At 43.8% G+C, this 13,243-nt stretch overlaps 1 protein-coding gene across 3 annotated transcripts in view; it reads left to right on the top strand.

The window, feature by feature from the left end:
- The window catches only part of LOC130366933 (speedy protein 1-A-like), a 31,248-nt gene extending 18,441 nt beyond the window's left edge, over positions 1-12,807 (top strand). The window contains exons 2-8 of one of the 3 annotated variants that reach the window (XM_056569289.1): positions 660-741; positions 1,833-2,175; positions 9,985-10,157; positions 11,473-11,531; positions 11,673-11,755; positions 12,254-12,422; positions 12,505-12,807. In XM_056569289.1, coding sequence (XP_056425264.1) covers positions 2,129-2,175; positions 9,985-10,157; positions 11,473-11,531; positions 11,673-11,755; positions 12,254-12,422; positions 12,505-12,726 — 753 coding nt within the window. In that variant the 5' untranslated portion in view covers positions 660-741; positions 1,833-2,128 and the 3' untranslated portion in view covers positions 12,727-12,807. The remainder of the gene's footprint in view (positions 1-659; positions 742-1,832; positions 2,176-9,984; positions 10,158-11,472; positions 11,532-11,672; positions 11,756-12,253; positions 12,423-12,504) is intronic. The other 2 variants (XM_056569288.1, XM_056569290.1) reach the window with 2 other exon arrangements.
- Positions 12,808-13,243: the final 436 nt, after the last annotated feature.

Raw genomic sequence — 13,243 nt, 5'->3', positions numbered from 1 at the left:
ATGATGACAGGAGGATGATGACAGGCGGTGATGAAGAAGGGGGGTGATGATAGGCGGTGATGATGAAGGGGGGGATGATGACAGGGTAATGATGAAGGGGGGATGATAACAGGGTGATGATGACGGGGTCGGGATTATGTATTTCCCACCCTAGGCCTATAGTCGAGTCAATACGTTTTCCTGGGTTTTTAGGGTGAAATTAGGGGCCTCGGCTTATATTCGGGTCAGCTTATACTCGAGTATATACGGTACATCATTGACCAAGTGGTTTTATAAAAATTATATTTTACTAGTTTACTAGGTAATACCACAAATGTTTACATTTATTTTTGTTTATCTGGTGTCCCGGTACAGGACCTGGTCCTGTCCCTTGTCTAAGGTCCCCTCAGCTAGAGTCTCTCCATGTCTATAGGGCTCTCCTGTAGGGCTTACCCCTAGTCGTCTTAAGTAAAGTGTGTACATATTAATTTAATGTAGAGGAAATATATGTATAGGACTTAGTGGTCATGTGATACACAGTTGTAATGTATAAAATGCTTAAGGTCATGTGATGTACCCAGAGTTCACTGGGTTCAAAACTTACAGGTTTGCTGACCAATGAGCTTTGTCCAGCTCTCTTAATATATAAGGGGCTGCAGCCACTAAATTCACTCTCTTAGTTCCAGATTATCAAGCAAGCACAACATCTCAGCATCAGCATCAATTCAAGCTACGCCTGAAGCCTAACATCAATCACAAAACGTAAGTTACCAAGGCTCAAACTACTTAATCCTGTGTTACTACTATCAGCTCAAATATTCTAAAATAGTAGCACAGGGGCTAGCATCAAAAGATCATTGCTTCCAAGTCCCATCAAACCTGTGAGGAACCTGTATCCCGGTTCACTCTTGAAAAGATTGTTATGTTCAATACTGTTGCATAAAATCTGAGAGTAAAGTTTCTTCAGTTTACTTCATAAAATCTGCTGTGGACATTCAGTTTTTTTCCCGTGCCGTTTGTGGGACAGTTGGCAGTAGGAGCATTACTATTGAGGAAACCTCACCATGGCGTCACGAAATTCAAGGGTTAATTCCAACAGACCCAACACTATTACCGCAACACCCTAGACACCATTACGCTCCCGGCACCACATTTACATGCTCTTATTTTTAAAAAAGTGTGTGTGTGTGTGTGTGTGGGGGGGGGGGGGGGGGCAGTCTGATTCACACTAGGGGAGGGGCTTATTCAGATTTATAATTTTTTTTTTTACACTTTTTTTTTGTTCCCATAGGACTATAACATGCAATCACTGGATCGCTAACAAAGTTCAATCCTGTGAACGGCTTTAGGTCCCACGGTCAACTATGATTTCGGGATCTAAAGGGTTCATAGGCGTAACAAGGATATTATCTGGCCCAATGCTGAAGATTCCCCCCATGGTATGAAATGGGATGTCATCACAATCTCGCTCCGATACTGGTTACTCCTTCCCAGGACATCCCCATATGACCTATAGCGGGAATGGGTAAAGCTATATAGATTTTCCCATCCCAAGTAAGAAATGCTACTTCTAGTTTATTTTACTATGAAATAATGAATCTCATTCATCTCGTGTCCTTTATAACAGATACATTGAATGCTCAGGATAACATATCATATATCAAATTTTTATCATGACTTTTATGTTGAGGTTTTTATGTCTTTTTTAACTTTGGCTTCCAATGTTGCTGTTTTTCAAACGTCAGTTCATTGGGACAATGTAATCATAGCGCAGGCTCATGTAACATATTGTACTGCACTATTATATTATTAGAGTGTACTGTCTCTTTAAATTTCCAACTGCCATCCAATAGCCAGACCCATCGACCAATAGGATCGCAGGTTTTACAAATAAACAACAACAGAAAATGACAGTTGGTGCCAGTCTGCGATTGCTCTTCTAGAGTTGTGACCGGCTCCTTATTTCTCTGCGAGAAGTGACTTTTTTGGACAGCGACCCCCATCAAATTCTACAGATTTTGAGGAGAGGAGGAGAGGCGAGGAGGAGGCGAGTAGGAGAGGAGGAGGCGGTGGAGGAGAGAAGGAGAGGAGGAGGCGGTGGAGGAGAGAAGGAGGCGGCAAGGAAGAGAAGAAAAGAAGAGGCAACACCATGAGGAAGAGGAAGAGAGAAGTGACAGCCCTTTATGAGGAGGAGTGGTAAGTATAAAGGACACATCACTACACCATTTTATAGGGGTACATTTGCAGACAGTCTTCAAAAACTAAGAGTTGTTTTTCTGCCATCCACTAGGGGAAGATTTATCAAAAATGTAGAGAAAATGTTGACCAGTTGCCATAGCAACCAATCGGCTTCCCTTTTTTCAGAGGCCTTTTAAAAAAAAAAGCAATCTGATTGGTTGCTATGGGCAACTGCAACACTATTCTCAGCCAAACATTTTGATAAATCTCCCCCAGTACTGTCTATGATGTTTTTTTTTTCTTTTCTAACGTTTGCACTGAGCATGTCCCATAAACTGGCATGTGAAGTGAAACCACACTACTGAGCCTCCATGTACAACTGCTACTAGTGTATATGCTAATTGCCCCTCATGTTATAGGTTATAATTGCCCCCAATGTTATATGTGATTACTGCCCCCCTAATGTTATATGTGATAACTGCCCCCCTAATGTTATATGTGATAACTGCCCCCTAATGTTATATGTGATAACTGCCCCCTAATGTTATATGTGATAACTGCCCACTAATGTTATATGTGATAACTGCCCCCCTAATGTTGTATGTGATAACTGCCCCCCTAATGTTATATGTGATAACTGCTCCCCTAATGTTATATGTGATAACTGCCCCCCTAATGTTATATGTGATAACTGCCCCCCTAATGTTATATGTGATAACTGCCCCTCTAATGTTATATGTGATAACTGCCCCCTAATGTTATATGTGATAACTGCCCCCCTAATGTTATATGTGATAACTGCCCCCCTAATGTTATATGTGATAACTGCCCCCCCTAATGTTATATGTGATAATTGCCCCCAATGTTATATGTGATAACTGCCCCCTAATGTTATATGTGATAACTGCCCCCCTAATGTTATATGTGATAACTGCCCCCCTAATGTTATATGTGATGACTGCCCCCCTAATGTTATATGTGATGACTGCCCCCCTAATATTATATGTGATGACTGCCCCCGTAATGTTATATGTGATGACTGCCCCCGTAATGTTATATGTGATAACTGCCCCCCTAATGTTATATGTGATAACTGCCCTCCTAATGTTATATGTGATGACTGCCCCCCTAATTTTATATGTGATAACTGCCCCCCTAATGTTATATGTGATGACTGCCCCCTTAATGTTTTATGTGATAACTACCCCCTTAATGTTATATGTGATAACTGCCCCCCTAATGTTATATGTGATAACTGCCCCCCTAATGTTATATGTGATGGCTGCCCCCCTAATGTTTCATGGGATGACTGCCCCCCTAATGTTATATGTGATGACTGCCCCCCTAATGTTATATGTGATAACTGCCCCCTAATGTTATATGTGATGACTGCCCCCCTAAGGTAATATGTGATTACTGCCCCCCTAATGTTATATGTGATAACTGCCCCCTAATGTTATATGTGATGACTGCCCCCCTAATGTTATATGTGATGACTGCCCCCCTAATGTTATATGTGATAACTGCCCCCGTAATGTTATATGTGATAACTGCCCCCCTAATGTTATATGTGATAACTGCCCCCCTAACGTTATATGTGATAACTGCCCCCCTAATTTTATATGTGATAACTGCCCCCTAATGTTATATGTGATGACTGCCCCCTTAATGTTATATGTGATGACTGCCCCCCTAATGTTATATGTGATAACTGCCCCCCTAATGTTATATGTGATAACTGCCCCCCTAATGTTATATTTGATAACTGCCCCCAATGTTATATGTGATAACTGCCCCCCAATGTTATATGTGATGACTGCCCCCCTAATGTTTCATGTGATGACTGCCCCCCTAATGTTATATGTGATGACTGCCCCCCTAATGTTATATGTGATAACTGTCCCCTAATGTTATATGTGATAACTGCCCCCCCAATGTAATATGTGATTACTTCCCCCCTAATGTTATATGTGATAACTGCCCCCTAATGTTATATGTGATGACTGCCCCCCTAATGTTATATGTGATGACTGCCCCCCTGATGTTATATGTGATAACTGCCCCCAATGTTATATGTGATAACTGCCCCCCAATGTTATATGTGATGACTGCCCCCCTAATGTTTCATGTGATGACTGCCCCCCTAATGTTATATGTGATGACTGCCCCCCTAATGTTATATGTGATAACTGTCCCCTAATGTTATATGTGATAACTGCCCCCCCAATGTAATATGTGATTACTTCCCCCCTAATGTTATATGTGATAACTGCCCCCTAATGTTATGTGATGACTGCCCCCCTAATGTTATATGTGATGACTGCCCCCCTGATGTTATATGTGATAACTGCCCCCAATGTTATATGTGATAACTGCCCCCCAATGTTATATGTGATGACTGCCCCCCTAATGTTTCATGTGATGACTGCCCCCCTAATGTTATATGTGATGACTGCCCCCCTAATGTTATATGTGATAACTGTCCCCTAATGTTATATGTGATAACTGCCCCCCCAATGTAATATGTGATTACTTCCCCCCTAATGTTATATGTGATAACTGCCCCCTAATGTTATGTGATGACTGCCCCCCTAATGTTATATGTGATGACTGCCCCCCTGATGTTATATGTGATAACTGCCCCCCTAATGTTATATGTGATAACTGCCCCCCTAATGTTATATGTGATAACTGCCCCCCTAATGTTATATGTGATAACTGCCCCCCTAATTTTATATGTGATAACTGCCCCCCTAATGTTATATGTGATGACTGCCCCCTTAATGTTATATGTGATGACTGCCCCCCGAATGTTATATGTGATAACTGCCCCCCTAATGTTATATGTGATAACTGCCCCCCTAATGTTATATGTGATAACTGCCCCCAATGTTATATGTGATAACTGCCCCCCAATGTTATATGTGATAACTGCCCCCCTAATGTTATATGTGATAACTGCCCCCCTAATGTTATATGTGATAACTGCCCCCTAATTTTATGTGATAACTGCCCCCCTAATGTTATATGTGATGACTGCCCCCTTAATGTTATATGTGATGACTGCCCCCCTAATGTTATGTGTGATGACTGCCCCCCTAATGTTACATGTGATGACTGCCCCCCTAATGTTATATCTGATTACTGCCCCCCTAATGTTATATGTGATAACTGCCCCCAACGTTATTATAGTCGGGCAGCTATATGTATCATACCACCAGAGGAATTTAGATTAAGAAGTTTTCTGGGACTTTTCCATTTATGGTCCATCCTCAGGACTGGCTATTAATGTGTTGTTGGTGGTGGACCAACACCAGGCACCGCACCCCTGCCCTACAGCTGTTTGGCAGAGCCATGGGGGGAGATTTATCAAAACTTTTCTAGACAAAAAGCTGCTGAGTTGCCCATAGCAACCAATCAGATCGCTTCTTTCATTTTGCAGAGGCCTTTTGAAAAATGAAAGACTCAATCTAAATGGTTGCTATGGGCAACACAGCAACTTTTCTTCAGGACAGGTTTTGATAAATCTCCCCCCATGATGGTTTTCACATATAAACAATGGAGGAGATTTATCCAAACCTGGGCAGAGGAAGAGTGGTGCAGTTGCCTATAGCAACCTATCAGATTCCTTCTTTTTAAAAATGAAAGAAGCAATCTGATTGGTTGCTATGGGAAACTGCACCACTCTTCCTCTACACAGGTTTGGATAAATCTCCTCCAATGACGGGAGATAGAGAAGAGATTTTGGGTCATTCTGAAATGCTGGTGCCAGGACACTGCAGCACAGCCCCCATTCAATTTAAAGGAACTAAGATTTGACAGCAGTGGATAGACCATAAATGTAAATGTACCAGAAAACCGCTGGGAAATCTCTTTAATATATATGATAACTGCCTCTTCAATGGTAAATGTGATTTCTGACACCCGGTGTTATATGTGATAATGCCACTATTTTTCTTTCGATAATGCCAGTATTTTTAGGCCTTTTAGATCGCTTTTTATAAAAAAAAATTCTGGTACATGAAGTGACCAAAAATCAGCAATTCTGATATTTTTTTACATTTACGCCATTAAACCCTTAACCTGTTGGGGACGAAGGGCGGATGCATACGCCCTTGCGTCCTGGTACTTAAGGACGAAGGCGTATCCATACGCCCGTGGGAATTTCAGTCCCTGCCACGCGCCGGGCGGGGACCGGACCGGGGTGACTGCTGATATCGATCAACAGGCACCCCGCGCAAATGCCTAGGGGTCATCAGACCCCCCCATGTCGGCGATCGGCGCAAATCGCAAGTGAATTCACACTTGCGATTTGCGCCGATTGATTCCAGGTCATTACGGGTCTATGGTGACCTGGTGACCCGGAATATAAGGGGGATCGCAGTTGTCTAAGACACCCACGATCCCCCTGAAGGGATAGGAGTGAGGTGGCAGGGGTGCCACCCCTCCTATCCCTGCTATTGGTGGTCTAGACGCGACCACCAATAGCAGATCGGGGGCGGGTGGGTTAACTTTCATTTTCCCCGTCCTGCCCACCCACAATAGGCGGGGCAGGACAGGGAACAGAAGGGGACCGAACACCGACGTCCACTTACCCGTCCGGAGGCAGAGATCGGCGCGCGGCGACCTCGTGCGGCAAAAGAGGATGGCTCCCTGGATCCTACGGAAGCCGGTAAGATGCCTAGCCACACCTGGAGGGCTACAGTGGTCTCTAACCTGTAGCCCTCCAGATGTTGCAAAACTACAACTCCCAGCATGCCCAGACAGCTGTTTGCTGTTTGGGCATGCTGGAATATGTAGTTTTGCAACAGCTGGAGGACTGCAGTTTGAGACCACTATATAGTGGCCTCTAAACTGTATCCCTCCAGATCTTGCAAAACTACAACTCCTAGCATGCCCAAACAGCTCTTTGCTGTCTGGGCATGCTGGGATTTGTAGTTTTGCAACATCTGGAGGGTCACAGTTTGGAGATCACTGGGCAGTGGTCTATAAACTGTAGCCCCCCAGATGTTGCAAAACTGCAAATCCCAGCATGCCCAAACAGCAAACAGCTGTCTCGGCATGCTGGGAGATGTAGTTGCGTACCTCCGGCTATTGCATAACTACATGTCCCAGCATGCCCTTCGGCGATCAGTACATGCTGGGAGTTGTAGTTTAGCAACAGCTGGAGGCACACTGGTTGGAAAATACTGAGTTAGGTAACAGAACTTAACTGAAGGCTTTCCAACCAGTGTGCCTCCAGCTGTTGCAAAAGTACAACTCCCAGCATGCACGGTCTGTCAGTACATGCTGGGAGTTGTAGTTTTGCAACAGCTGGATGCACACTGGTTGGAAAATACTGAGTTAGGTAACAGAACCTAACTGAAGGTTTTCCAACCAGTGTGCCTCCAGCTGTTGCAAAAGTACAACTCCTCAGTGCATGCTGGGAGTTGTAGTTTTGAAACTGGAGGTTTGCCCCCCATGCTTCAAGTTTGGGCTGCGGTAAATTATTTGCCGCAGCGCAAACTCCTAGCCGGAAGCTCACCGTAACCCGCCAGAGCGAATGTACCCTAAAAACACTACACTAACACATAATAAAGGGTAAAACACTACATATACACCCCCTTACACTGTCCCCCCCAATAAAAATTAAAAACGTATTGTTCGGCAATGTTTCCAAAACGGAGACTCCGGCTGTTGCGAAACAACAACTCCAAGCATTTCTTTACAGCCACTGACTGTCTAGGCATGCTGGGAATTTAGCAACAGCTGGAGGCACTCTGTTTGGGAATCACTGGCGTAGAATACCCCTATGTCCACCCCTATGCAATCCCTAAGTTAGTCCTCAAATGTGCATGGCACTCTCACTTCAGAGCCCTGTCATATTTTAGTTTAGGGCCACATATGGGGTATTTCCGTACTCGGGAGAAATTGCACTACACATTTTGGGGGGCTTTTTCTCCTTTTACCCCTTATGAAAAGGAAAAGTTGGGAAGTTGGGGGCTACAGCAGCTTCTTAGTGTAAAAAAAAAAAAAAAAAAAACATTTTTACACTAACATGCTGGTGTTGCCCCATAGTTTTTATTTTCACAAGCAGTAAGAGAAAAAAAAGACCCCCAAAATTTGTAACGCAATTTCTCCTGAGTACGAAAGTACACCATATGTGGGTGTAAAGTGCTCTGTGGGCGCACAACAAGGCTCAGGAGTGAGAGCGCACCATGTACATTTGAGGCCTGAATTGGTGATTTGCACAGGGGTGGCTGATTTTACAGCGGTTCTGACATAAACGCAAAAACATAAATACCCACATGTGACCCCAGTTTGGAAACTACACCCCTCATGTAATGTATTAAGGGGTGCAGTGAGCATTTACGCCCCACAGGTGTCTGACAGATTTTTGGAACAGTGGTCCGTGAAAATGGAAAATTAAATTTTTCATTTGCACAGTCCACTGTTCCAAAGATGTGTCAAACGCCAGTGGGGTGTAAATACTCACTGCACCCCTTATTAAATTCTGTGAGGGGTGTAGTTTCCAAATTGGGGTCACATGTGGGGGGGTTCACTGTTCTGGCACCACAGGGGCTTTGTAAACGCACATGGCCCCTGACTACCATTCCAAACGAATTTGCTTTCCAAAAGCTCCTTCTCTCCTGAGCATTGTAGTGCACCAGCAGAGCATTTTACGTCCTAACATGGGATATTTCCATACTCAGAAGAGATGGGGTTACAAATTTTGGGGGGCATTTTCTCCCATTACCTTTTGTAAAAATGGTAAATTTGGGGAAAAAACTGCACTTTAGTGAAATTTTTTTTTTCATTTACAAATCCGATTTTAACGAAAAGATGTCAAACACCTGTGGGGTGTAAAGGCTCACTGGACCCCTTGTTATGTGCCTTGAGGGGTGTAGTTTCCAAAATGGGTTTGCCAGGCAGATTTCAAACCTAGTGTATTTGCTGCAGAACAAGTCCTTTCCCCTTCAGCCAATCACTGGCTTGACACCACTGCGTCCTGTGATTGGCTGAAAAGGGAAAGGTCCTAGAAGATGAATAGTGAAGAGGGCAGGGACCGGATGGCACGGAGGGGAACGGCATATGCGGGGAACGGGATTAGGTAAGCAAAAGTTTTGTTTTATTTTACTCCTTTTTCTTTTTACACTTAGCTCAGTGTTTTTCTAACAGGGTGCCTCCAGCTGTTGTGAAACTACTACTCCCATCATGCCCAGACAGCCATTGGCTGATCGGGAATACTGATAGTTGTAGTTTTGCAACAGCTGGAGGCCCCCTGGTAGGGAAACACTGACTTTTAGTATTTTTCTTTACCTGCTCTGGCCGGCCCCTGCCACAGGAGCCGACCCGAAAAGATAATCGCATGTTTTCCCAGGGGCCGTATTGCTATATCGCATTGCTTTTGCGATATATCGTGCAGCCCGGCCGGCAACTCTGCAATTCTGCCCCGAGCGTTACTCGGGGTTACCGATCCTGGCAGGGAAAATTAACCCCGAGTCACGCTCGGGAATACCGCTCAGGAGGCTAGTAGCTCTCTCATACTGATCCCTGCACGGGAGACCCGCATTGCCTTATGATAGCACTGAAAATATGGTGGGCAAGACAAGGGACCCTTAAAGGGGTACTCCGCTGATCTGTGCAGACACCTGGCATTCTGCCATGCCCCCTCCCATAGACATGAATGGAGGGGGCGTAGCTTGATGTAACAAGAATAAAATGTTGTACCATATGGTCTCATAGACTTCCATGGTGTCATATTATGGCTCCTTATAACCAGGATGGCCCATTATTTGGTCGGTTGCATGAGGCCCAATACTATAGATGTTATCTCTTCTATCACAGTTCAGCACCTGCCACCCAGGAGGAGCCGGAGAAGACGGAGGACCAGCCAAAGGAGGAGGAGATGGATGGCGAGCCCAAGAAGAAGAGGGAGCAGACGGACGACAACCGAAGGGAGACCACTGATGACGCCATTCTACAGCCGGAGGAACGGGCCGCTTTTTACAGACTCCTGGGTAACAATACATTTTTCTTTCAATGACAAAAAGTATAATATTTTATCACATGATGAAATAAAGTGTTCTTATCCCCTTACAGGTGCCCCCCCCCCCCCCACCCCCAGTAGGTAGATAGTTGCCCCCAGTGTAGATAGATTCTGCCTAGGGGTAGATAGCGGTTCCCAGTGTAGACAGGTGCCCTCCAGGAGGTAGATAGTAGTTTCCAGTGTAGATAGGTTTCCGCCAGAGGTAGACAGTAGTAATGAGCGGCAGGGGACATATTCAAATTTGTGATATTTCACGATGTTCCTTCTTTTGTTTTTTCCATGTGAAAATTCGTATCTGAAATTCGCATAGTGCACATGTGCAATTATATCTCCAGTGTGCCGATATTCACATAAATCTTTCCATAAATCTTTGCATAAATTTGCATAAAAAACTAATATTTGACATTACGGATATATCACTATATTCTAAATATTCGCAAAATTGCAAAGTGCCGATATCCGCGGTAAAAATTTACATTTCAAATATTCGCTCTCAATACTAGTACACAGTTGCCCCACAGTGTAGACAGGTGCCCTCCAGGAGGTAGGAAGTTGCCTCCAGTGTAGATAGATTCCCCCCCAGGGGTAGATAGCTGTTCCCAGTGTAGACAGCTGCCCTCCAGGAGGCAGGTAGTTGCCTCCAGTGTAGATAAATCCCCCCCCCCCCCCCCCCAGAGGTAGATAGCTGTTCCCATTGTAGACAGGTGCCCTCCAGGAGGCAGGTAGTTGCCTCCAGTGTAGATGAGCTTCCCCCAAACATAATTAAATAAATAAAAAAATACATATTTATGTTCTCTTTACTGCCATACCAACATGGACATCCCTTGGTGCACACAGAGTGATGTTACCCAGTGTGTGTCTGAGCCGGAGACAGTGGGCAGAGGTCCTGCACCTCTCCCAACCTGCAACCAGGGAAAGTGCCCTAGAGATCTCCAGCAGTTCTGCCACCCTGCCGGGCTAGGAAGATGGTGGTTCCCTAGGCAGGTGCCTACTCAGCCAATCCCCCATCTTGGCCCTATGAAACAGACATATATATCGTAAATAAAGATCAGTATTATCATAGCCCTAATACTGAGGTCCATGTTCTCCAGTAAAGATACTGTTCCCTCTATAGAATCTTCTCTCCTGCTCTGGTGCTTCTGTGCAATGTATAGTATGGAATATAGTGTATAATGTGTCAGTGACTGTATACACACATGTATTTATATGTAGAATTGTTATAGATTACTACTTAGAAGACATTGATTGAATAGATAAAAATAATGATATTTCGGTTATTTTTGTAGATGAAGGACACATCCAGCTATTTCTAGGCAGGGACAGCTGCTATAAGATCGCAGACAAGGTAGTATATAAAGGGAAAGAGTAGATGTTGTACAGATAGTAGTAAATACAGGGATATACTGGAGACATACAGGTACTGTATAATAGAATGTATTCAGATAAGTAATGTATTACCAGCCTCTAACTCTTCTCATCCCTCTAGTATCTCCTGGCCATGGTCCTCATCTACTTCCGAAGAGCCAACCTGCGTACGGAGGAATATAATACCTACTTCTTTCCAGCGCTGTGAGTGTGTATATATATATATATATATATATACACACATCTACATAAATATATATGTATGTATTTATATTAATGTGTACAAATATATATTTATATAGATGTGTGTGTGTGTGTGTGTGTATATATATATATATATATATATATATATCCACACAAACATCTATATAAATATATATTTGTACACATTAATATACATATATATATATATATATATATATATATATATATATATATATATACATATATAGTAAATTTGAGTAGCCATATAAGTCCAGTGATGCAGATGCAAATCATAAAATGTTGCAGTATCTTGTAATACCTTTTTTATTGGACTAACAGCATTTTGTAGAGACAAGCTTTCGGGATTCCTCCCTTTATCAAGTCCAAAGCAAATATATATACCAGGCACTCTATATTGTAATATTACTACCAATGGTTCTTCTCTTCTTCCTCTTGTGAAATGTTGTATAATTTTTATTTATTTTTTCTTCCTTTTAGGTTTCTTGCCAACCAGTTTGAAGAGGATGAGATGTTTCGACGCGAGATCTACCCCTGGGCCCTCGGACCGATGTGGACTGCGATGAAAACCTGGATGCTACACCTGCGGAACCTGCTGCTCCTCCGGATGAGATTCCACGCTTGGGTGACCAGAGACACCTGTGATCGGGTCAGTGACATAAAATAAAAACTATACACTAGGAATGAAAGTCTGTGTTTATTATAACAATTTATATTGTGTTTAATTCTAGATCATGGCACAAGACTCCGAGTACTGGGCATGGAAGAGAGAGCGGAAGGAACATCATGGCTGGGCCATACGCTGGTACCGGAGGGATCCTGGAGAATACATCCCGAGAGGCCCATGGTGGATCCCTCCCACCTGCTCCGTCTGTATCACCGATCTGCAGCCTTGTGCCGGGGAAGAGAACACCAAGCGAAGAAGAACGAAGAAAGAAGAACAGAATGGATGAAGACCAAGCCGCCCCAGAAGTATTCTTAAGGGCACGTTCCCACTTGGCTTATACGTAGCGTATTTCATTCTGCACAAAGTCTGCAGAAGCAGCGGGAAATACGCTGCGTATCGCTCGCTCACCATACACACAAGGCTTTCCGGCGGCAGCCCTATGTGCGCAGTGAGTTTTGGAGGCGGGGCTCCACCTCCAAAACTCACTGCACACATAGGGCTGCCGCAAGAAAGCCTTGTGTGTATGGTGAGCGAGGGATACGTAGCGTATCTCCCACTGCTGCTACAGATTTTGCACAGCGTGAAATATTCTGCGTACACGCCAAGAGGGAACATGCCCTTATAGTATATTTATTGTTACACATAATGCACACACTAAATCACTGTACACAAATCACAAACACAAAATACATACACATTATCCCCTACACACTATCACTACATACACATTCATCCCCTACACCCTATCACTACGTACACCTTCATCCCCTACACACTATCACTACACAAACATTCATCCCCTA

Source organism: Hyla sarda, chromosome 4 (genome assembly GCF_029499605.1).
Source record: "Hyla sarda isolate aHylSar1 chromosome 4, aHylSar1.hap1, whole genome shotgun sequence".
Lineage (NCBI taxonomy): Eukaryota > Metazoa > Chordata > Amphibia > Anura > Hylidae > Hyla > Hyla sarda.
Note: the sequence above shows the minus strand (reverse complement) of the source record. Positions and strands in the feature narration are given on the sequence as shown.